The sequence below is a fragment of the Buceros rhinoceros genome, unplaced genomic scaffold (assembly GCF_000710305.1).
Source record: "Buceros rhinoceros silvestris isolate BGI_N320 unplaced genomic scaffold, ASM71030v1 scaffold11181, whole genome shotgun sequence".
NCBI lineage: Eukaryota > Metazoa > Chordata > Aves > Bucerotiformes > Bucerotidae > Buceros > Buceros rhinoceros.
The window spans coordinates 10917-36476 of record NW_010392526.1 but is presented as its reverse complement, the minus strand read 5'-3'; the positions used below and the strand labels follow the sequence as shown (position 1 = coordinate 36476).

Genomic DNA, 25560 nt, shown 5'->3' with positions numbered 1-25560 from the left:
TGAAAAACTCAGCAATACGCAGAAGCTACACTAGAATTGTGCTCAAGTTTAGGGAAGATCAGAAGCCATGTGCGGGGGTGTGTTATTAAATATCACAGTTTTAGCTGGTTTCAGGTGCCTTTTATTCATTCTGACCAAACTGATGCTGACCTCAGGTTATACTTTCCTTTAGGGACCTTTTTAGTTTAAAGTCGAGTTTGCAATTACAGAATTTTTCTTTTTTTGAGTTACCTCTCTTGGGGAAAAAAAAACCCAACCAAAACAACCACAAGCCAAAAAAAACCAAACAAAAGAAACCCCACAAAAACCAAAACCAAAAATAATTAAACAGAAAAATAAAAAAAAATGCACATGGGGAAAAATTATCTGCACAAAATTACAAGATACCTGAACAGATACTGTGGAAATTTCCAAATTTTGGAATTAAAATACACACTTTTGGGTAATGACCACACATGAAAACCAAGGGAATAGTTTTCAATTATGGAAGAGATTCTAAACCAGCAGTTAAGAGCCCAGCTCTTGCAGAATTAACCATTATGAGCTAAATTAGAAGTTGGATGGATCATTTTCCAGCCGTATAAATCATTAAAGTTTGTTGGATTGTTGTATCCATAACTGAGGTAAGCCAACTGTTCAATGAATTAAACAGTGCATCATTTTTCTGTGGAGGTTATGCCCATAGTTTTTGCTATTGTGGAAAGTCCATTTGTGGGTTTTTTTGGTAAACACTTATAAAATGATGAATAATCTTTCCTTTAAAGACTAAACCTACATGCCAGCTATTATCACATACGAAATCTGACAGCAGTTAAAGCGTTGGTGTCTGAACTTGAACACCTTTTAGTAGGTATTATAGGATTAAACATTTTTAGATTTGTATAGTTTGTTCTATGATTAAGTCATGTTAAAGGGAAAGCAAAAATGTTCTCTATATTGAGACAAGCAGTCTAATGAAGAGCAACCACTTTGCTTGTAATCGCTTCTCATCAGAAGCCAAACATCATGGTCAGACTTTGATTGCGTGTTCATGCAAGGACCAGTGCTGAATCCTTGGAGCAAATAAAGCACAATAGAAATTGTAGGTGCTCCAGTGGAACGAGACTCCAATGTTTCCTGCGCTTGCAATTTTTCCATTACAAATGCATGTTACTTGCAAGAAGGTGTTACTGATTGCAGGCAGAGCAGGCCAGAGCTTCACCTACCTACACAGGTAATGATACCATGAGAGTTTATGGTGGCCATGGATGTGATCCAGAGGTCTCTGCTCAGCACTGTTCTGTGTTTTTGCTGTTTTTACAGCACCAGGATGCTGTTTGGAGTGACCAATCTGACCAAAGCACAAGGCACCGCTTTGGCCTTGGTTCAAAGTGACCTGCAGGAAGCAGTGACCTGGCCCAAGGGACCTGCTTTTCCACTGGTTTTAGCACAACTTCTAAGCAGGATTTCAAAATGTAGCAGCTTTTTGTCCTGAATGTCTGCTTGGTGAGTATAGTATATCCGATCTGCAATGTCTGTGAATAATTGCCTCACAAACTACAAATGCAGCAGGAGATTTTTAAATGCTAGGAGGTAGGCAATCAGGTGAGGAGCACGGATATGACTGTGCTGGTATGGCATACCACAGCGCAGAGGGTGTACAGCATTTAAAGCTGAAGTGAAGAACTGTTAAGGCAGAAGACCTCTCTGAAGATGGAGGACAGGGAAGCAGCTCAGTGGTCCGTCTATCCAGGAGTGGCTGGCAGAGGAAGGTAAGCTAATGCTGGGCAGCTTTCATTCCCGGCATTTATACTGGACCCGGAATGGTGCCATGGGTTGCTGTGTCCCCACCAAATGTAAAGGGCTCTGCAAAAAGAAAAAAATCCATAGAAACATTTAAGTTAGTTCAGTAGATCCTGAAAGGAGGTTGTAGAGAGGTGGGGGTTGGTCTCTTCTTGGTCTCACATAACAAGTGTCAGGACAAGAGGAAATGGCCTTAAATTGTGTCAGGGGAGATCTAGGTTAGATATCAGAAAAACTTTCTTTACAGAGAAGGTTGTGAAGCAGTGGAACAGATGCCAGGGAGCTGGTGGAGTCCCCATCCCTGTAAGTGCATCATGTTTAGGTGACAGGCAGATGTGCTCATTTACAGCAGTCCATGTTTGTGAGGAGCAGTGATTTTTGGAAAAGTGGAAAGGACACAGTGGAAATGGAGACTGCTGCAAGTGGAGACTGTGCCACTCTCCCTTAACAGCAAAACCTTTCTGTGTCACAATTGCTCCTTCAGTCTTGCCTTAATCATTTATCTTCCACCATTGACTATGTAGCGGAAGAGCACTGTGAGTGCTGCATCTCATTTTGCCTGTTTATTAATAATTCGGTTTCATATTCATTGGTTTTGTGAGTGGCAGAAAGGAGTATAAAAATCTATTGTAATATTTAGGCAACGATGAGAGAAAATACTCTTGTAAGCGCTTTCTGGTACAGACCGTGCAGCCCCACTGACATTGCTGGAGTTACTCTGCGTTTTCTGAGTTAAAACAAAGATCAAGTTATTCATTACATGCTTCATGAACACTCCTCTCAGGGCTTTGCTTCATTCTCCATAACCACTGTTGAGCATGGTTGTTGAGCTGAGCACACTGAGTGAAGGGTATAAAGCTGTGGAATGCTGTATAAATGCCTGCATCCTTTACCTCCTTTGGTACTGCATCCAAAAGCACAAATTCGTATTTGTACAGGAAGAGCACAACGAACAACTGGATTTCCATGATAGCAAACCACCTGCAAGAGAAGGGAGGGAAACATTGGCCGTCCAGCCTGACCATCACATGTGTGTTATCATCAGGTAAGAAACAGGGTGGTTTTCACACGTTTTGCATTCCATGCTTTAGTTCTGCCTGAACGTGTATCTTCAGTAGGAAAATATGCCGTGGCTTTGTTCAGCTTCGTCACTCAGTGAAGAACATGAATGTAGCTGCTGCCCGTCTTTCCGGAGAAATGTTACACTGACAGTGTCCCTCTGACACCCTATTTTAAACCAGCCCCTTATCATGATGGTTTTTTCCACTGTGTAAACATTTATGTTCTTCTAACGCTTGCTACTTGAAATAACTCCATAGGAGTGAGAAGACAGTCAAATATAGAAAAGGCTTATATGACTAATTGTGCTATATAAAGTTATGTAATACAGCTGGGAGCCTGATGACATCAGAGGAGCTGTGACAGCAGGAGGTATTATTTAATGTGTCAGCATTAGAATGCAGTAAGAGACCCAAGGGCATGATTTTTTTTTCTGTAACACTCTCAAGAAAGGCCTTCTTAGTCAATCTGGTGAAGATTTCCGATACCTGCAGGTGAACGCCTCTAGGCTATGGTTTTTTAATGTCGATATGTACCTCTTGTGCCTTTCTGCATTCAGGTCCCAGCATGCACCTATGCCAGGTCATGGGGTTACTCACCTGAAGGATTTAAATGTAAGTCTTAAATACCCAGTTAAAATAGTAACGTTACCTTGCTCTTCTACACAGTTTATTTCCCATTATCTGAGAGAGGCTGGAAAACTTGGATAGAACAGCTACTGGGGAACTCACTGGGGAGAAGGCCACATGACTGCTCATGGCGTCAGCCTGGATTTGGCCTGGCAGGTGTGAAAAGGAAGCTAATAAGTCCCACGAGACCCAAGCTAACTCCGGCAGAGCCATCCAGATCTGCACACTGAGCCGCCCCATGCTCTGGAGTGGGAGGATGCTTGTTTGTTTTGGCGCAGCTTCAGACCCAAATTATCTGTGCTTGCACATTGGAATTACCTTGAGACAGGGAGCTTTTGTGACCTTGAGCTTGGGGGGATTGCAGCACAGAGATATTTCAGCCAAAATTAGCTCAAGTTGGGCAGGCTTTTCTAGCCTGAGCTCCATGCTGGCAGCACCATACAGAGGTGGGCTCCTTCCAGTCACTGCACTGTTTGCCAGTGCGGCCCTCGACCCCTGATGTTTGAGGTCCTGCCTCTGAGCCATCCTCACTGGTTTGGCACAGATGTATCATAGCGCAACCAAATGCCAAAATGCCTCTGGGTTGCCCTGGAAGTGGAAATGCTGCATTTATAGAGGGCTGTCCTTCAAAAACAAGCAAAGCCGGATGGGGGATGACCAGCTCTGACATCTCTGTACCCACAGTGGGGTTTGTCTGCTGTCTGTCTGAGCAGACCTGACTGCAGCTAACTGACCGTTAGTGCTTTTCCCAACAAGCTGCTGTTTTTCTGCTCTGCAAACAGAGGTGCTGAGACAAGATAACCAACACACATGTCCAAGGGTGGTGAGAGGGACAGTTCAGGAGTGAAAGGCAGGACCACAGAGCCCCGGTGCATCCTCCTCTCCCATGGCACATTGTACCTAGCAGAAACCATGAGCTTTCTTGCAGCTAAATGCCCCTTAGTTCCCTCCCATCTGTCACATTCCTGACTGAGTCCTAGAGCAGTTTTCCTGTAAAAACTCTGAGTCACTGAGGCCTTTCTGTTTTCTTTAGTGACAAAACACAAAGATGTGCTGTCTGAAGTCTTGCCCCCAATGCACTGCTACACAGTTATGTTGTGCTGGAACCCAGGAGCTCAGCTGTGGATTGAGGTCCTGCAGTAAACAGAATTCAAGAATGAAATCACGGCCGTTGTGCTGAAGGGTTTGCAATGTCAGCATAAGATAGGGGACAACAGACGGAGCCATGCAAGGTGAATACAGTCACATAGGCAATAGTCACCTGGTTAGACACAAGTAGCTTCACTGCTGTCATATTTTTCCTGTAGGTAGAACATATGGCACAGAAATGGCTTTGTGGGAGCCCTTCCCATGTCAATCTGATAGAGTATTTGACAAATAAGTTATTTTCTAGATTTCAGTTTGATTAAATTAGCTTTTAATTTGATGATGAACTTTTGCAATGGAGAGATTAAATGTTTAATACATTTCTTTTATAACTCCCAGTACTGAATTAAATGAAAATGTTAACTTGAAATATCAGTGTTTCATTCAGTCATACCAAGGAAACCCGCATCCCTTGATTTAATTTCCTTTCTTCCAAGATCACCACATTATTCTTTTAGAATTATTGCTGAGAAGCGTGAAGGTGTGTGTTACCATGCAGACTGCCAAGGGCTTTGAAATTTTTGTTTTTCTGTCAGCAAGAAAAAGATTCTCCATCCGTTTTCTATGTAGGAATAGTTATAATTTTCTTTCTAACCACAAACTTATTTTAAAGATATTATCAGAGCCCAGAGAACAGCCTGGACAAAGAAATAGGTCAGTATATACAAACAGGCAGCTTTCAGAAACATTATTTTGCAGCTTGTCCTGTACCTGTGGATGCTCTTGTGAATTCTGCTGTCACCTGCTAGGAATGAGGCTGCGCTCGTATTTAGCTCAGAAATATGGCACAAGCCATGGAGATACAGCAGTGAGGGAGCACTTTCCTCCGGCAAGTCTAAATGGTGACGGCAGTTTCATTCATTTTGTTTACGTCTTTAATGGCTTCAGAATGTTTATCTGGGAGTCATGTCCAGCCTGCTATAGGGTGCAGATTCAAGGATGCAGATCCTCTGCAACACCCTCAGGATTCCTTGCTCCACATGGGACTCTTGAGTTAAATTGACTAGTTTTAAGGATGCTTGGTTACTTGTTTCTTAGAGGAGACCACATTTTGAAGGCAGAGAATTGAGCATAAAGATGTTTGAATAGAGCAACAAGGAGCAGCTGGCTCCTTGGGACTTGTTCCAGGGAGAGGGACAGCGGAGAAGAGAGCGGAAGGAATGCAGGAAGCACCGAGACTGGCATTGCTGGAGGAGTGAAGAGAGAGGATCTGCAATTTAAGCCATCATACAATTGCGTGGGCCTTAATGCAAATACAAGATTCAAACAGAGAGGAGCCAGTTAAGACATCTGAAGATTATCAAAGATGACAGTGGCATCATAGATGGCGGAAAGAGAGTCTCAGACCAGAGAAATGTTTTTTAGGTTAGTTTCAGACTGGTTTGTGGCAACCTAAATGCCTGCATCTGTAAACTGGCATGTTTGTATGTGGAACGACTCTGCCTTGATGTAGAGATGCCTCAGCAGCAGCAGAGCTGGGCTGACTGTCCTCCCTGGGGGATAAACCTTGATAACACTCGTCTCAGATTCTGCTTTTACATCATGACTTAACCTGTCTTTTCCAGAAATGAACCCACTTTCAAACGAGTTTAAACAAAGTTCAGATAATACTGAGCATTAGGGGACTGACAAAGAGCAAAGCAATGAAAACACTTTATCTCCAAGTGTAAGAGGAGCCCAGTTCAAGAGAGTTGCTCTCTGCAGGGTTTGGGAATAAATAAACCCCAGCTGTTTCACTGACCTTCCTGGACACTGATGCTTCCCTCCTCCGAATGCCACAAAGCTGTCCAAGAAAGCATTCTTCTCTAAATTTGCCTCTTTCCAACGATCCTGTGGGAAGAAACATTTTTTTTTTTTCCAAATCAGCCTTATATAAATAAAGCTTAACTTTATTTCTCCAGGCTAAAAATCACCTTGGACAGCTAATCCTCAATACAACGTTGCACTAATGCCATGGTTTCTGCATTCAACCTGTTAGTGTTAGAGTCTGGATTCAAAAGTCAGCACCAACTCAGGGAAAGAAATGAGGGTCCCATTTGACACGTACTTAGGTGCCTCAAAGTGCTGCAGGAGTTTTCAAAATCACCCCTAAGGCAATCTTCCTATACCTCCCCATTTTTCTAAATCCTGCATCTTGAACTATTGAAATGCCTATAAAAATGTGACCTTCTCCTTTTAAATACATGCACATTCAAAGTGAATGTTCAACCACAACCTTCTCTCGGCCACAGAATTGTATCACAGCACGTTTCTAATGGGCTGTGCTCAGATGAAGGCAAGGTCTATCAGCTGTCACACAAGAGAAAGGCCAGGATCGCACAGCCCCATTCTCAGGTGCAAGGCAGTGTGTGAGAAAATGAACTATTCTCAACACAACCATGCGGTCTGTACCCAGAGGGCTCCTTGCTCCATCCTGAATTGCTTTAGGAGTAAAGGAACAAGACAAGGAACGGGACAATTGTGGGCTGAAGTTTTGGTAGGTGACACTGACAGAAGTAAATCTCTTGAATGCTGGGTAACTACAGCAGCCTCCAGAAAATCAGTGGAACTCTACAAGGCCTTCGAGTAACATGGCGTGACGTTTATGGTGGGAAACTCCTCTGGTGAAGCTGTCTTAGAGAAGATGTAATCTTGTGTTTGTTTGTTTGTTTTTCAGCTAGGGCTGTTTAGAGCTTTCTGAAGAGGAAACCTGTTAGCATCAAAATCCGAACAAAAGCAAGGAAAAAAACTCAGCAGTGGTGAAGCAAGGCGAGACATTTTGAATAGCCACGTCCAAGGGGTACTCACCTGGTCCTCATGGAGAAAGAGTGAGTTTTGAAAAACAAGCTAGCTTCCTTGTTAGGAATAAAATTACTAAAGAAATAAGCTGCTGCATTAAGGTTTCTGCTTCAGGTTTCAAACAGGCAGGAATTGTTATGAGCGTTTTCAAATTGGTGAAGAGTTTGTTAGAAGGGAAGTTTTGTTTAAATTACTCCTTGATATATTTCTATTTAAAAGACAAACTGTTCTATAGCGGATGGCGCTAAAAAGAGCAGCTACATGCCTGCCCACACGGCCACCTGGAGTGGAATAATAATCAAGAAACTCTAGATGAGCTACTGAATTAGCAAAGCTAATACCTACCAGAAATCATCTGACTGGAAAGACCAATGAACCTGGGTACATATGTGGAGATGAGCTATAAAACAAATGACAGGGAGAGGAGAGTACTTGGAGTTGGTTTCAGCAGTGAAATCAGTGGGGTTTCTCCATGGTGGGCTTTGAATCAAGATCAAAATGATATAATGTAATACCATATTTTGTTGTGAAATAAATGAAAAGGAGAAAAGACTGCAAAACACCCACACTAAGAGTGACAACTTACAGGTTTGAACATTTCCGGCTCAGGAAAATATTTTGGATTCCTGTGTAACCAATATGGCGACAACATCAGCATGTCACCTGCAGGGATGGTGAAATTCTGAAAAGGAGAAAAAACACTAAGAAAAGAGGAAATCATGGGTTCAGCTCACAAAACAGTCCTTCCTTAGTACCTCTCTTCCATCAGCAGAAGGTCCTAACAGAGGGCAACTGAGGGTGGTAAAGCCATGGTGGGCATATTACATGTTTGAAACTTCTTCTTTCTGTTGCCCTTTTTTCTGTAAGACCTAAACTGTGGGGAACACGGAAAGACTATTTTTTGTTCTAATTTGTTCTTTCAGGTATAGAAATAATAGAAAGATTATTTCTGTCTTTCCTTCTTCTTGATATAGCCTGTGAACCAGTACTTTCTGCTAAATCTTTCATGAAGTGCTTCCTTCAAAATGCAAAGAAATTCATAGAAAGACTTATATGACCTTCATGGGACTTTAGTAATTTCTTAAATAGGCATGAGTTCTCATTCCTTAAGTTTTTTTCCCCAACATTTATTTGTTAGACTCCTGAACGCTGGCACTTCTCTTCTGGATGGCAGTGAAGAGGACAAACGGAAAATAAAGAGTGGTATCAGTTACTAAACTGTGGTCCCTTCTACTAGATTTGTTGTGTCTGATTACTACTTCATATACCATCAGCACAGTGTCTCCAGCTTGATTCAATTCAATATAAAATAAATTCAAAATTGAGGGCAAGACTGTGAGGAAGAGAAGCAAACCCACTCTTAAATTAATGATGATTGAATTAATGATGATAAATAAATCTGTTAAACCTAAACAAAATATATGCATGAGATTGTGGACTATCTCTACTATTTTATTTTATCCATTGTTATCGGGAGGCCGCTCTCCAGACAAATCATACAGCATCCTGTTGGGGAAAACCACAGCTCAACAAAACTCACCTGTATTTTTATTGGATTTACCACTTTCTTGGTGATTGCACCTGGAGACCTCAGCCGTATCGCTTCCAAAGTGCACCATTTAATAAAAGGGAGCTTCTTAAGGTCCTCTTCAGCGACTTCTATTTTATCTTTACCTGTTATGGCATGAGAAAGAAGACTCTGTGTAAAACTTGTTTTGATATATGCTGTCATATCTTGCTTTACACGTCCTAATAGAATATCTCAAGACTTTTAAAACTTGTTTACACCCCAAAATTTTCTTTACATTTCAAATTAAATAAATGGACCAAAATTAGCACAATTTAGGAAAAGATGCTGAAGATAATTTAGTAACTCTAAGGTGGGTGTAGGTATGGCATTGGCCAGAAGAGGCCAAACAAAGGTCATGTTGGAAGTTGAGTCCCAGGCTTTTTCAGTACTTTGGTAGGACACTGCACAGAAAATTCGGGGACTGCAGGCATTAAGACAAGAAGCCATGGCTGAGCTCTTGGGCTATGTTAACGCTAGTAAATAAAACCGGGCCAGGAGGAAAGCTTAAACACAGTTTGTGATTATCCTTATTGGTTAATTATTGATGTGTTCCTTCATGTGGTTTTGGACCTTGTTGACCAAGAGTCTTTCAGGAAAGTCTAAGCATTGTTCAGGGAAATGCATATGTGAATGACTGCTCCCAGTAGGTGACTGGTTTGTGTGGGAAAGACATTAGCCGTGTGGAGGTGAATCAGGCTTGACAAATTGGCCTCACGTGAGAGAAAAAAGAAGTTCAGTTCCTGGCCTGTTTTTCCCATGGAACAGCTGTATTTCTGGTGAACATCGCACCATGAAAAGCAGCTGAATTGAAAGACCTCATCTGACCCTCCACAGATGCATGAAAAGAGCACAGGACTGGCTAATATAAACATAGGTCTAAACAATAGGTGTGGAAGGAAGGAACAAATACATACGGTTCTTCTTCTATCTTCTTTTGCTAATATCAGAAGTTGTTTTGCTTAAAAACAAGTCTTGAGCTTATGCTGAGTAAAGAACTCGGAGCTGGACTCTGTGTTACCAGTAGTACCTTTAGCAGGAACATTCACCATTCCCAGCCATTGACCAAGTGTGCCGTGTGCTGGGCCACCACAAAATAAATCATTTCTAGGTTCCAGAAGGACACAATCAGATTTATTACCTGCTTTGCCAAAAACAGAAGCCAGGTCTTCCATGATTCTCTTGTAAATGGAAGGATATGCAAGTATGAAAACAAGGGTCCAAAAGGCAATCTAAACAGAGATGGAAGTACTTTAACTCAGGCATATGGAACAGAACTACAGCATCTTTGTAGCAAACCACAGAGGCAGGTGAAAACATTTGTGCATTTTTTCCTAAGTGCCTGTTGTAGTAGGGATGCAGAGGGAGCTGCGCGCCCCAGGTAGATCCATATCCAAGGGCTCACATTCTGGGAGATTATGTCCAGTCATATGTCACAGTCATGCTGTGTAGTTATCTTCAGTGAATGGCATATAGCTTTGGCTCTGAGCTGTGAGACAGAATCCTTCCTTTAATTTCAAATAACTAGGGTTAAAATGCATTACTAAATCATTGTGTGTGATTAGGTTTAGCTGCACGAATGGAAAAAATTAAACAGTAAATTCCTACTAATACTAACAGAAATGAGGTTAGATAATCTTCAGGACATTGTCACAGACAGTGACGCTGAAGTGGGCAGGAAAAGTTTTAATTAACAGCACACAAGCAGTAGTATATCGCCTTTAGAAATAATGTGCTAACTGATTATGCAATGAAGTTGAAAATCAAGACATTTAGGAAAGCAGAAAATCCTCTTAAGAAGGATGAAACCAGAAGGACTCGCAGCACTGCCAGGAGTCTCCCTCCTCTTGCTGAGCTAGCGGGACATGCAGTCTGGACACAGATCTGGTCGCGGGCCATCTGTGCTGGTGAGGGATGTGAACTCTTACTGTTATTTCCCCAACAGCCCTGCGTGGATGCAGCTCTCCTTCTGCAAAATAAATCTGGTAGCTTAGCTCTTGTACAGCACTTGGACACTGTGGCTTCACTCCATGGGTTAAGGAGGGCTAACTGAATTGTTTCAGATAAAAGGGTTTAACATGTCTGTAAAAAAATCCCCTTGGAAGGTGAAAGGCCTTTCTTCATCATTCCAATCACCAGAACAGTGGCTGTGGCTATTCTGAGAAACCACGAAATATCTGTACGTCTATTTACAGCTGAATATTACAGAAGTAAGTAATGATAGTGTTGTGGAAGGAATGTCAGTTATCCTGATAACAGACAGCAGGCTATGCCTCTCACTTAAACCAACGTGTGAACCCACTGAAATGGATTAAATTCCTTTAGAGTAAATTGTAGTAATGCCCAAACTACAAGAAACACAGATATATCCATTAGGAGCACATGCAAAAATAACTCACTATCATTTTTTTCTAAATCTTAATCTGTAGCGGTCATAACCGTGCTGGAAAAAGCTCAGCAGTCATGGTAAATAAAGGATGTTTTTGCTGCTATGGATTTTTCATCTGAGAAATTCTATAAATGTCTCTGGTCAGCCTAAGCTGGGTTGGATACGTTGGGCTTGTTAGCATACTTATATTTGCATCATTAATCCGTCAAATCCGTTTCTAACACAGACAAAACTTAAGTGGCAGTAGAATCAAACTACGTCTTTTCTTCCCCTGAAGCAACACTGGCATTTGTACAGAGAAAGAGCCAAATTCACTCAAAGATTTACACACAGATCAAGTCACTCTATATTATGCTTGTGATAGTCTTTACAATTGGTAACACCAGGCTGTTTAAATTAGAATCTCTACTGTAATACAGCCACGGTACTTCAAAATATAGTTAAATGCTCTTTGCAGCTAAGACTGTGATCTTACTAGCCATGAGACACATATTCCCAAAATGTTATGATAGGGGACATCATAATTTAGGAAAAAAACAAGAAGAGCTTTTCTTGTCATTCTTCTGAGACATTGCAGCCTGGGTGTATTTGTAGCGATGCATGTGGGCGTGATAATCCCTTCTCTGGAATACATGCAGTGCATGTGACCTCTGGTTCAATGTCTTTTCTTCCCGAATACAGGCTTTTGGAAAGGACAGAGGGAAGGTGTTTCTCCAGCTGATGTACTTACAGGGACACTGTTTGCTTGGGAAGCCCAGAGCATTAGGAGACCATAATTGGGAGCTAGATGTTTTCCTTGCAAGTTATCCAGGAGATGCTGCAGTAGTGTCTGTAATAAACAAAAAATAATGATGTGTATTTCCCTGTTGTTGCTTGTATGTGGAAGAAAGAAAAAAGAAATCTCAACTCTTCTAATTCCTGCTCTACTTGTGTACTTTAAAGAACCTGCAAATGGGACTGGAGAAGTTGAATGAATGGAAATGAAGAAAATGTTCTCTCCGTTCCTGCCAAAAAGGTGCTTATTATGAAGAGATGGTCTGATATATCAGCAAACTCCCTAGTTCCAGGTGCTTTGTAAGTGACCTTACCAATGACTTCAATGGTTTGATTTTCTTTGAAATACATAGCAATGGTGTAATGTTCTAGGATTAGATTTTGTTTATAGTATTTCCTTAAGTAGAGGGCAGCCATGCATTCGAGGTGAAGCTTCCAGTCTACTTTTTGGAGGCAAAAAGGCTGGTCTTGAACAAAAAATGACCAGTCTTTTTTCCAAATTCCCACTCAGTCTAAGACATCAAGTTCATGCCTTCTACTTCCTGCATCTTCGTATCTCCCACCACCCCCTCTCCAACTCTCTCTTTCTTTCCATTATTCTGGTTTATTTTATGAAATAAATTGTGGTATGTAAAGCTTTTAAAGTTTAAAGGAAACTCAGTTTAATGCCCTGTTCTATAATCATTTGGTAGATCAGAATTCCCAGGCCAGGCTGCCCTCGTGTTTGTCAGCTGTACAGACAAAATTCTTGCCATAGCTAAGGAGAATAACCAAGGGGACAACTTATCACAGCTTTGACACAATCAATATTTAGGGTACTTGGCTTCCAATCCAGCAATCTGCTACTTTCTACTAGTCTGGCTGCTGGAGGATCTACTCACTCTACACCAGGGTTTAAAAATAGCACATGTAAGGTTTTGAAATTTTGCAGCGCTGTGCCCTCAGAGAAACAACTGAAGAAGTCTTTCTGTCACCTCTTTCAACTGCTCACTGCCACTGCGATACCAGAGGCTGACAATAGGTCATAGCTCTGGACCCTCGGCTTAAAATTCCCAAGATGAAGGTGTCAATTCTCAGAATTGTTGGAAATCAACTAAATTAAGCAGTAGGAATCAAAATTATGGGTCCGTCTTAACGTAGGTGTCAGCAATACTGGACAATTAAGGTTCAGCTGTATTTGGCTTATTTCTTCCAGTACTGAACAATTTCTGCCCTCCGTTCCTTCAGTCAGAACATACAACGAAGTAATCTTATTTCATAGCCTTGGATGTTTACCTTGGATGCGGTCTCTGAAGGGTTGGTCCTTTCGGCATCTGACACAACTTTCTCAAATAATTTTAGAAGCCATTTTTTGGATTTAGACCAGTTCCTGTAAAGAAAAGCAACAAACAAGAAGCACTTAACCTTAACTGAGGCAGCGCAAACCAACATTTCCTTTTCCATGAGAAGGACTCTTTGGTTTCTTTCCAAAAGCCCCTGGGCAGCAGTCAGTTGATGAATAGTCATGTCAGTCTGACTGACAGCAGTGTTGACTGAAATGAGGAACAGCACATCTGAGACCTTTGCCTTGGCCAGACCTCATCTGCAGCCAGGACCTGTGACTGAAAGACTCCTAGATTTTCACACCTGTTCCACTACAGGTTTTCATTGTTGCTTTGGACAGATTGCTTTGGCCAATCTTTTCAAGAATGATCCTCTCCAAGTTAATCAAGGCCACATTTTTAGAGCATCCTCAATTCTTCCCAAAGGCTGTTTAGAGGTTCTTGAGGTGCTTAAGGTGCTAACATGGCCCTGAGAGCACTGACAGGCTCTGCAAGCACTTTCCTCCCTTCCTCAGGGTTTGGTTGCCTCTAGCCAAGGTCAACTCTGTGACAGTGCAGCCATGTGACCTGGGATTAGTCTGCTAGGAATACAACTAAGGTATGGGAAAAACCAGAGAGATGCCTTGTTAGGGACCTCCTCAGCTTGGGATTCACACATAGGATCCATCCATTGCCCTTTGCCCAGTTCTGCTGCTTCCTGACAGGTCCAAGCTGGACCCTGCCCACCTAAGCAAGTTGTTTTTGTTTTATGCCAGGAAAATACACGAGACAAGGTCAGAACATTTTTGAAGGCCCTAGCTGAAAGCCTTCCTGACCCAAGGGTGCAACATTGATAAAGACAGGATATCATCCTCCAGGGGAAATGTCTGTTGAGTTGATATCCTAACAAACAGAAGGCCTGTAAAGGGTACATCATGTGCATCGTCTTCGCTTTGTTACCTCAAGAAGCACTCAGGCATCTGAGAAGCATATTCGAAGTCTTCATCATACTTCTGAAAATGTTCTTCAAACTCCTTGATTTCACTCTGACTTGTTGGGCAGATGCCTTTCCCAAACAAAGTGTTCACCACTGCTGGGTACATGATGCGCCTGCAAGGACAAGGTGCCCATGACTTACAAGACGCCTATGAATTACAGGCTACAGGGAATCTGTTGCAGCAGTTTTATGTCAGGATGAGGCATGTTGCATTGCCAATGTTAGAAGCATGGGACTCAAGCATCACATCAGTATGGAAAGGCTGGCACAAGGCTCGTACCTCACTCATACACGTACTGCAGATTTTAAGCAGAGGCTGGGAGATACCCAAGTCTCAAGCTACTCCTCTGCTCCTGGCTAAGCTTTGTCAGTCAGCATTTGGTCACTTCAGCAGCGGCAGAAAGGCTTCGGATGCTGGGGTCCCCTTCTCCCCATTAACCACCCCTCTTATTTTGGGTTAGTCCATGTGAACCTTTCAGGCACGTGAACCCCTTCTGCACCCAGACAAATCTGAGAAATCCTTGAGAAAACCCTGAGAAATCCTTCCTCTAGCTGCAGCTTTGCTGGACTGAACAATGTTTTTTTGTTTTCTATCTCACTGTTTGCTCCCCTGTTGTCCTGCAGACTCTGGCCACCCCTCTTGTACTCTCGGGCTCTTAGACCTTATGTGGTCCTTGCCGGGTTCCAGCCACTGCTAAATGCCTGTTTTATACCACGGCTCCTGCTTTCCCACAGCTCCTGAGGACGTGGAGCCACCTGCTGGTTCCGTGGATTTGGTTTTGAGGCAGCTCAAAAGCAACTACTCCGGGCATTGCGTTCCAGTTCCTTTCCCCTGCCTTGTTTGGCAAAACAGATGGGAACATCCTCCTCGCTCCCCCACCCCCCAAATTTCCTGTGGATGACTTCAATGGATTCTGTAGTTTATCATCTGGCATACGACAGGGTTTTTAACATTTTAAACGAACGATTTGGAGGCCATGACAGCTATGGCAGTGGGAAGAACACCCCGCCCCTAGGATGCAGTAGGATGGGATGCCCTGTGTATGACTTTATGCCCATAGTACCTCTGTCTGTTGTGGACCTCTGTCTGTTGTGGACCTCTGTCTGTGTTGGTGCCAGCACAGCACAACACAACAGGTCGATCCCTGCCCTCAGAAACTTGAGGACAGGTAAAAGACCACAGATGGATTCAGACAGGGAAATAACAAGAAAACATGAGCCAATATTAGCACACCAGTGGCGTAGCATGCTCTCCATTTTTTCACAAGAAGCCGATAAGACTGATCTCAGAAGAGAGGGAACACCATGGGATGTGGGGACTAGCACCCATTACTGAGACCAGTGGGACTGAGAGCTGGGAGGTTTTAAGGCCCTTTCCCCCACATTTTCCCCCAGTTAATCCAAATTGCAGTAATTGAAACGGCTCCGGGTTTTAGCTCCAGTAAAAAGCTGCATCTTAGATGCGTTATGCAGAAAAAGTCAGCAAAAGAAAACCTAGATGTGAGGTCTTAGAAACAGGTCCAAGCCAAAGGCAATAGTCCACTTGTAGTCCTGATGAACAGGGAACATACCGGTGTTGTCCCAGACAGTCAGGAAGGAGGAGTTAAAAGCTCTACTGTTGTCACAAGGAACTGTCAGTACAGGACATTTTTTACCTGAAGGATGAAGTTCTGGCAGCAGTCAGTTGCAGAAGTCTTATTTAAGGCTTGAGCAACTTTGGTCCAAAACACGCAGGGAAAATTTTCATCCCACTGAAGATCAAGCATTTTGTTTGTCCATAAGTTCTTTGCAAATATGTGAAGCATTTATCCCGTCTTTTGGGAAACAGGGTTTGTTGGAAGCTGTTGTGTTTTTTTTTCCAAATTGGTAATTCAGATGTTTCTCCTAGCTGGGAGAAACACCTTTAAATGAAACCCTGTCCGCTCTGTGAGCCACCTGAAACTGTGCAGCAGTGATGAGTAGCCTGGCACAGCTTTTCTAAGACCTGAGAGCCTGAGCTCCACCTGCTTTATGGTAACATCTCTGCTCCCGTATAGGATCCGCACATTAGAGAGATGCTGCAAAAGTCCCTTACCTTACCAGGTCATTGAGGTCGCCTGTGCCCTCTGTGCCCAGGTGGGCCATGTGCTCATGTAGTTCCTTACACAAAGTGCCTGTGAATGCGTGCAGATTAGAAGGACCCATTTTTCCCTTCATCATGCTGTAGAGGTTACCATGGTTCTGATAAAATGCTTCTGCGGGGACAGAAACTAAATACAGAAAGAAACAGAAATGTTTTGGAAAGTAGATGAAGTAGATTTTCACTGAAAGTTTATTTTTACACATAATTTGGCTAACTCTAATTTAAATGCCTTAACCCTCATTTTCCTAGAGTGAAATTCCCAGAAAGCTTCCTTCCAACTCTCTACATATTTTGGTGAGCCCTCTGCTTTTACCAGTCTGTGTAACATCTTCCCACCTCATGAAGCTTCAGTGCCAGAATCTACAACTCAGAGGTTAGCCCCCAGCTTCACTGCGGATGTACAGAGACATGCATGTGATCCACAAAACTGACTGAAATGAAAAATAAATTAATCCAAGAAAAAAATGGGTTGTGTCTTCATGCTACAGTAGTACATCCTCTCAGTCATACCAGAAGAGGCTGAGGGAGCTGGGACTGTTCTTCCTGGAAAACAAAAGTCTCAGGGGGATCTTATCCATGTGGATAAATATCTAGTGGTGGGAGTAAAGAAGATGGGGCTTTTCTCAGGGCGGGAAGTAATGGGCACAGGTGGGAATACAGGACATTCCACAGAGACATAGGGAAGTTTTTATTGTGAGCATGGTCAAACACAGGAACAGATTGCCCAGAGAGGTTGAGGAGTCTCCCTCCTTGGAGATACTCAAAACCCAACCGGACACAGCCCTGAGCAACCCACTGTCATAGACGCTGCTCTGAGCCGGCACTAGGTGATCTTCATCGATGCCTTCCAGCCACTGGGGTCTGTGATTCTGTGATTTATTCTCTCTACCAACTTGCTTCTCTCTCCTTTCACAGTCTAAAATTGCCAAACTACTCAAAGAATTTCTGTCTGTGTGATTCCGTCTGGATACAAGCACCTGAGCTGATGGAGCATGCCACTGGGAATGGGGTATACACCTCATCCCTTTCTAACGACTGTTGTACTACAGGGAAACAACCAATTATTGCTACAAACTGATTTTCAAAGTAAGTGATAGGACCACATACTATTGCTCCAAACCTGGTACAAATGGTGGAGTGTCTAGTCACAGAAGAGGCCCCGATCTCGAACTGGGGTTGCTTGATGATAAAAGTATGAACAGTCCCTGGTTCAGAAACCTTTGATGCACCGAGACTGAACCCAATTCACTTTGCAGATTTATGGTGCCAGATACACAAGAGGGAATTTCATATCCTTTCCATTTCATAGCACGGTCATGGGTTAAGATAAGCATTTAAGGCATGATCAAAAAGCCAATGGGCTTTGGATTGGGTTTTAATGTTCCTGGGTCACGAGATTAGACTTCCATTAAAGACGAGCTAGTCTCATTTACCTGCATTCTCGACAGCTTGTTGTACTGCCTGTTCAAAATTTAGGTCTTCAGATTTAAAAAATGCTTCAGTTCCTTCTTCCTCAGTCACAAAAGTAAACCGTTTTCCTAGAGCGAATATTGTGAATACAGGTCCGTGCTAGAACAAACAAAGATTTCATATTACTGCATTGTTAACAAGTTTGGGTGGAGCCCCAGCAGGACTTCAGTTCAGCTGAGAGGTCAGGAGGGAGGACGTGGATCTTCCTGCTCTCTGCATGCCTTGACTCAGAAGCGCACGAAGGTGATCAGGAATCAGGCCAAAATTTGGAGACTTATGGACCCAGAAAAGAACATCACAGGGACCTGACTGACCTTTTGCAGAGTAGAAGGGGTTCCGTCTCTAAGATTAACATTTTATATTTGAATTACATTACAGTTCAAACCATACAACCTACCTGGATTTTAAAGAACCCAAGTGCTGGATTATCTACTGCATCCCTTGGCTGCCATAGCAGAGTACCCACAATGTCAAAATCTGTAATCCTACCGATTTCAAACTACATTTTTTTAACAAAAACTCCCCACTCCTGCATCTCTTTAACACTTTGATTTGCTTTTCTAGTTTAAAGGTTCTGCTAATATCAACAATTTCTTTCTTGTAGAGAGGTTTAAAGATTAATATCAAAATAGCGAACAAGCTTTGAGCAGAATAGGTGGAGCTTGTTGAGACTTATATTCAGGGATTGATGCCATAAATCACTCTCTTGTTTTCACTTAGTCTAATATCCTAGAGCCCTCTCAAAACTTCCAGCAATAAAAATTCACTTCTGTATCCCTACATTATGAAAAAGATCACTGATATTTGTAGGCACTCTAAACTAGCACACAAATGTGCAATATCTACTGGCTGTCAGATTTGGGCCTAAAAAAATCAGAATTAGGAAATGAAGCATCTTTAGTACCTTCTTCTTCCAATGCAATTTCTGCTCACAGGCAACAGCCTTAGAAATCAAATGCCCAGCATTTACATTTATATGCTCACCACATTATGTCGGCAAAGTTACTGTACATGGAAAGGTTTAGGGCTTTCATAGTCTCGAGACACATCAAGGAACTCGATTTTCTTTTCCAGGTTACATTGCTGACAAATTTTCTGTTGATTGGTTTGGAGTAGTGAGAAGCCTTGAATCCACCTTGCTCTCACGGTTTATGCCATTGACTTCAACCATTTCTTTTGTTGTCTGTGTCTACTGCAAAGCCTGCTCCATCAAATGCTCTGTGGAGCCAAGGAAAAGATTCTGCTTGACATCAATTGAATTTTGATTGTGTCCTTCAACTGTAAATTATTAAAGAAATAATGACTGTTTAAAGTGGGTGATAATAAATAAAATACTGTTTTAATAAGAGCTAAATCGGCAAGGTTACTTTTTTATGGATAACAGCATGTCCTGATCATCAGGCTGGATAACAATCAGTGAATTTGTACTGTGTTTGTTTTCAAATTAGATTTTTTTAAAATTCTAAATTAACACTAAAATGTACTTATTTAAAAACAAAATTAAATTTGAACTAAGAGCAACCTGCAGTGACACTTAATTATTTGACTAAGGCTGCACTCAGTTAAAGATCACACACTTTATTTTAGATGATTACATGTGAGCAAGATGCCTAAACTCCCATTACAGACAACAGAGATCGGGTCTATGCAGTCAGGGGAGCTTAAAAACCAATTCACCTAACCAGCTACTGCACACCTCTGTTTCTGAAGGTGAGTTGAACTGCCCTTAGACCCCACTGACAGGTGTCCACTGACCATCATCAGTAAAGCTTGGACATCTTGCTGAACTGTAAACACCTGCATAAGCAATCTGGTTTGAAATCTCATCCAATTTCCTGCAATCTGTTTAGAATAATTAAAATAAAACCAATATTAAACAAAATTGAAGTAGCAAAAAAGCTCCATAAGGGACCTCCAGAACAAGTCAGCTTCACTGGACAGCACAGTAATGTGGCTATTCAAAGCCACATATTTCAGAAAGCAGAATTTTGTGTCCAAACAGGAAATTACAAATAAATAAGGCATCTGATAAATTAAGTGTAAAATTAAAATAGTAAATAAGATTTGAGGATCAAACCACTAATGGCAATATTAAAGACTTTTCCAAACATACCAGATGCAGGAAGTTGCCCAGTGTGTGCTGAGCTGCATAAATGCTCAAGGTGCAGAGAAACCAAGTGGGGAAGCAATTTGAGTTAGCGATTACATCGGTTTAAGACAAGTCCCACGTTGGAGCCTTTCACTAAGAGTGATGGACTGAGGCCTTGTTTCAAAGGAAGTATTAAGTAGTTTAGTCTTAAACAAGGTAAATCAGTGATAAATATTTCAATCCAAAACTCTAGAAGGATTAAGATATGAAGCTGCAGAACTACCTACCATGATGTGTTAAATCACCCTCAGCAAGAGGAGGACTGACGGGCAAACGTGGTGTCTTTCTAAAGGGTTCCTGAGGGAGGACCTGAGAAACCTCAAAGAGTCACACCAGCACTCAGCGAAATTTGACAAGGGTTATCAAAGACCAGGATTAGTAGTGGATGTTCTGAAGAAGAGCCCAATACAGGTTTTAGGAATCGTAAAGACGTGTGGTCTTAAAGATATTCCTAATACATTCCTTAGAAGAAGAATTAAAAGTTCGGGCATAATCTGGAGTCATTCAGGAGTCTAAACTATGAGGAGACCTAGAAGCATCACAGAAGAAGGCCCAGAAGATCTCCTCCTTAGGAGGAAGAGATCTATCTTTTATCAAGCCAGAGCAGGAAATCTTTCTTTTCTTAGACCCACTGATGACACAGGGGGAAAATCAGACTACTTTTTTAGCCCACACCTCCTTCTGTAGGAGGAAAACAGAAGCAGTGAACTTCAAGCAAAGTGCAGGTTGGAAGCAGTAGAAAGTCTGGTATGATACTCCAGGGCCTGAGAGAAAAAGCAGCAAGGGATATACACAAAAGGGACAACAAGAAGAACCCTAAAAAAGAAAAAGAAAAGAGTGTAACTTTGATAGACTGAAGGATTAATCCAGGGAAGGAACTTTCTAATTCCAAAAATGTCTCCCCCGAAGGTGAGGACCCTTAAGACATTTCACTCTGTTTCTGCACTAACTTGTATGAGGGCAACTTGCTTGTACTAACGACACTTAGTCCCATTCTGGCAATATTAAGGCATGTGGAATTGTTGCAAATGTATTTTGCAACCCCTCCTGTGGTATTTTGCAGCCCTTGGTGAATGACCCCTTGGGCAGCAGCACCTGTCTGGCTGTACTGCACTATCGGGCGAACTCCTTTAAAGGAGCAGGACTGAAAAGGCTTTTATCCTTCCTGGCCTCAGCGCCTCGTGCCTGTGTGGGAGGTGGGAAGGGAGGGAGAGAAGGAGAGAGACATGCCTGGCGTTTTTAAGGAGATGAAGGGGAGATCAAGAACAGAGCCCTTCCCAGAGACAAGGACACTGCAGATGATCAGCAGCCAGCCTGGGTGTGACAGATGGAAAGGTCCCTCTTGGCCCGGGGGCACCACAGGGAGAGGTCACATTCACAAGGACATTGAGTTGCTGGACTAAGAAGAAAGTCAAAGGAAAAGTCCTATCTGCAAACAGACAGTAAAGGAGACACATAAAAAAGCTTCTTTCTGATTTGCCTTATTTCCAGTTTTCTCCCATTGAAAATGTTTCTTGTTCTAGTTTCTGTCCCAAAAAACCCTTGGCGTTTATTAAGTTTTTCAGGTGTTTCTGGTGTGCTCAGATGCGGCAGCAGCTGCTGTAGCACCAACAGTGGCCTAAAGGTTCTCCAAGCAAATGAACATCAAAATTAATGGACCCAGAGCTACTAAGTTTGCACTTGTACTTCGATACATTCTTCAGCAGGTAAAAGTTTTGCTCACTTAATTGGTGAATGAATTTCCAAAAGGACTCTTCTGTCAGGTTTGGTTTAAAAATTCATCTAAGACATTTTGCTAGAAGCTTCCTGAGAAAAAAGGTAACTAAAGAAAACTTATGTCACGGTGAAACACCCGTCCCTAAAAGGGATTGTGCTGGAAAGGACGGTATGACAGGCTGCTTTAATCTGGATACCATCAGGATATGTTTTCAGTAGAATATGGAAGTTCTCTAATAGCCTCGCAGTAGAATAGTAAAAAAAAAATAGAATTGTTTTTTTAAGTGAGGCTTGATCAGTTTATTTAAAGGATTTTATGGATGGTTTCTGAAATAGTAGGAGAACAGACTGGACTGAATTTTCTTCCAGTCCTGGATTTGTGCCCTAAGATGAATGACCAAACAACTGATCATGTTATGCACAGATGAGAGATACTGGAAAGATGTAGAAAAGGTTAAAAATCAGCCTGTTAAGCTCAGAGAGGCCAAAGAACTCCAGATCACACATGGTGAGCTTTCTCTCTGGTGCACCCAATGTGCTCTAATACAAGACTGACAGCTCTTGAAGTTCCTACTTCCCATAACTTCAGCTGGTTATACTTGAACCTCTGCTTTCATTTAACACCTCCAGTTTATAACAACCACGTCTGCAAAGAAATACTTTCAGTATGAAAAATAGCCCTGCCAAGCATGCCCGTGTCTCTCTCGAATGCTGAAGGACAGGAGCTGGTACTCTGGAATCTCACCTAACTTTAGGTAGGCAAATAGTCTCCTGGTCCCAGCGCCTGGCACAGGGCTTTCCACATGATCTGAAACCAAGATTAACATGTAGCCAGACTGCAAAAGCAAAACAACGGAAGAGCTGGGTCAAAATAGCACAGAGATCATGCCTGGATCCGATCCACAGCTTAGCAACGTTACTGGTACAAAGCTGACCCTTCCCCAGCTAAATGCTCCTGACATTATAAAATGTGACAGGAGACTGGCAAACTTAATGCACAAGTGTCTCCTTGCCTTTCCGCCTGCAGGCAGCCACCCTGAGCACACACCCACAAGCAGGCACGCCGCCACAGCCTTTACCTTGCTTCTAGCTTGCTCTATAAACTCCAGAGGAGCTTTCCCGAACTCAAACGCAGCTCCAAACCAAGGGATCCAGCTCCTGATGCAAGGAGGGGAGCTCAGGTTTCTCAGCTGAAACAAAACAGCCTTGACAATAACGAGTCCCAGGATTGCTGCCAAGAGGAGAGCAAGAGCCATTTTGCCTCTTTGCTGCCTGCCGCAGCAGCTGCTCCGCCTGCCACAGCACTCGACTCCCCCAACCAGGATTACCCAAGTCGATGAACAGGGCCTCTTTTATCAGCCGTGCCAGCTGATCACTGCCATGGAGACAAGATGTCAAAGCAACAGGCAACCCAGGGGACCAGCTCTTGTTCTGGAAAAGGCAGGGCCAATACTCTGCTCTGGGATGAGGACCAACTCCACTGCTTGCAAAACTTAGATGCTGCTGTGACTAATCCTTGAACTTTGCACCAGTGGCTGGAAGCTGCCCAAGCAGCTAGGGACAGCCAGGGACATGGTGGCAAAGCAATGTGTGTCTTTCTTCAGTTAAACAATTTTTTTTTTTTTAGCAATATCAAGATTACAAAGCAGAGAGGCTATGATTTGCGGACATTTAGCTTCCAGCAAGGCAGATGGTAAGAAACTTTTGCAGGCATCACTTGAAGCAGTAAGCCTTACGAAAGGTACCTCCACCCATCTGAGATCATCTCATTAAAGGCCGGATGTGTGTCCCGTGCCTCGGGAACAGAGAAAGGCTGTGGAGGTTGAACTGACAATTCCAATCCTGCTGGTGGCCCCTATAATACAACTGCAATGTCCGAAGACTAGATTTCAGAGAGGTCAGATTGGTTTCCTTGTATGTAAGTGGTACACCAAATTTACGTACAGAAGTTGTTAAGTATTAAAAGACCTAGGAAATGCTCTCACAGCTTATGCCTGCACACCCTCAGCAAGTTTGAAGATGATAGAAAACCAGGAGGCGTAGTTAGTAGAACAGATGAGTGTGCTGCCACTTAGAGAGGAGCCTCAACAGGCTGGAGAAATGAGCAAACATGCATATCTCATAGAATCATAGAATACCAGGTTGGAGGGGACCTCAAGGTCCAATGTTTCTTGGCAAAAAAGTGACTTAATGAAGTTCAGCAAAGGGCAATGCCAAGTTCTGCCCCTGGGTAGGAAAAACCTCATGTACCAGTACAGGCTGGTGGCCACCTGAGTGGAAAGCATCTTTGAAGATCTGGGGGTCCTGGTGGACTCCACGTTGAACATGAGTGAGAAATGTGTCTTTGGACTCAACAGCACCCTGGGCTGCATTAGGAAAGGTGTTGTCAGCAGGACAAGGGAAGTGATCCTCCTCTTCTGCTCACTGCTGGGGAGATCCATCTGGAGTGCTGGGTCCAGTTCTAGGCTCTCCAGTGCAAGAGAGACATGGACAAACTGGAGTGACCCCAGGGAAGTACTAAGAAGTTCATAAAGGGGGCTGGAGCATCTGTCGTATGAGAAGAGGCTGAGAGAGCTGGGACAGTTCAGCCTGGAGAAGAGAAGGCTCAGGAGGATCTTACCAGTGTGTATTAACACCTGAAGGGAGGGTGCAAAGAGGATGGAGCTGGGCTCTGTTCAGTGGTGCCCAGTGACAAGGCAAGTCACAGTGGGCACAAACAAATACAGAAAACTTCACTTCAAACTACAATTATTTTTTCTATTGTAATGGTGGTCGGACACTGAAACATGTTGCCCAGAGGGGCTAAGGAGTCCTGGGAGACATTCGAAACCAGCTGGACACAGTCCTGAGCACCTGCTCTAGGCAACTCTGCTCAGAGCAGGGTGATGGACTAGCCAATCTCCAGGTCCCTTCCAAAATTAAAGGGGTTTGGGTCTTTTTTTTTTGTTATTTTGCCTTCTTTTGCACTGGCTCTTTGTCCAGGTCTCTTCTTCTGCTCAATCTCAGGATCTGATCCTCAGGCCCAGAGTCCTTGGTCGAACAAGCCCCGCTCAGCCTTTCTGCTGGTTATCTGCTTGTTCCATAGATAAGCATCCAGCTGTACCTCACACTCCTCCCTTTACTCAAAAACTACCTTCACACGTGCATTTCCTTTTTAATCAGCCTCAACCTTTCTGGCTCTGACCCCAAAACTGCTTCCCCACATACTTCCTCCCAGACTCTACTTAGTTCTGAGCCCTTCTCTTCAGGTCCGGGCTCCCAAATCTCACCAGAATAAAACCACGCTGGTGTCTGAGTAAGAGATAGACCTGGACTGTTCTTGAACTTGTCCTCATGTATATTTTTATAATAATTCAATAGTTACTAACCCAGAGCTTTATGTATTTAAACTATATTTATGTATTTTACTAGGAGAAGGATATAGTTCATCGCTATAGTATTTTGCAACACCATGTCATGGGAACACCACACGGTTTGTATGGTGCACAATTTGCACACTATTTTGTATGAACATGATTGTTCCATTAAAAGTGCTTTGTACAAACACCGTTTAACTCCCTTCCTACACTGGCATAGGTGCACCAACAGGAACCTTTGTACCTGTGCAGACGGGCAGCATAGCAGAACTACACCTGATAGTAGGTTAAGAGCATTAAAAACACAACTAGGGCCTTCATTAAA

At 42.9% G+C, this 25560-nt stretch overlaps 1 protein-coding gene across 1 annotated transcript; it reads right to left on the bottom strand.

Annotated features, from left to right (window-relative positions):
- Positions 1–1773: 1773 nt before the first annotated feature.
- LOC104500803 (24-hydroxycholesterol 7-alpha-hydroxylase) lies at positions 1774–23135 on the bottom strand. Its single transcript, XM_010144519.1, has 12 exons — positions 22959–23135; positions 17978–18113; positions 16497–16671; positions 14386–14535; positions 13400–13493; positions 12081–12179; positions 10103–10193; positions 8935–9068; positions 7981–8076; positions 6358–6446; positions 2676–2763; positions 1774–1845 (listed from the first exon to the last, which is right to left on the bottom strand). Exons 1-12 carry the CDS (start codon positions 23133–23135, stop codon positions 1774–1776), a joined length of 1401 nt encoding a protein of 466 aa, XP_010142821.1.
- Between the last annotated feature and the right edge of the window lie 2425 nt (positions 23136–25560).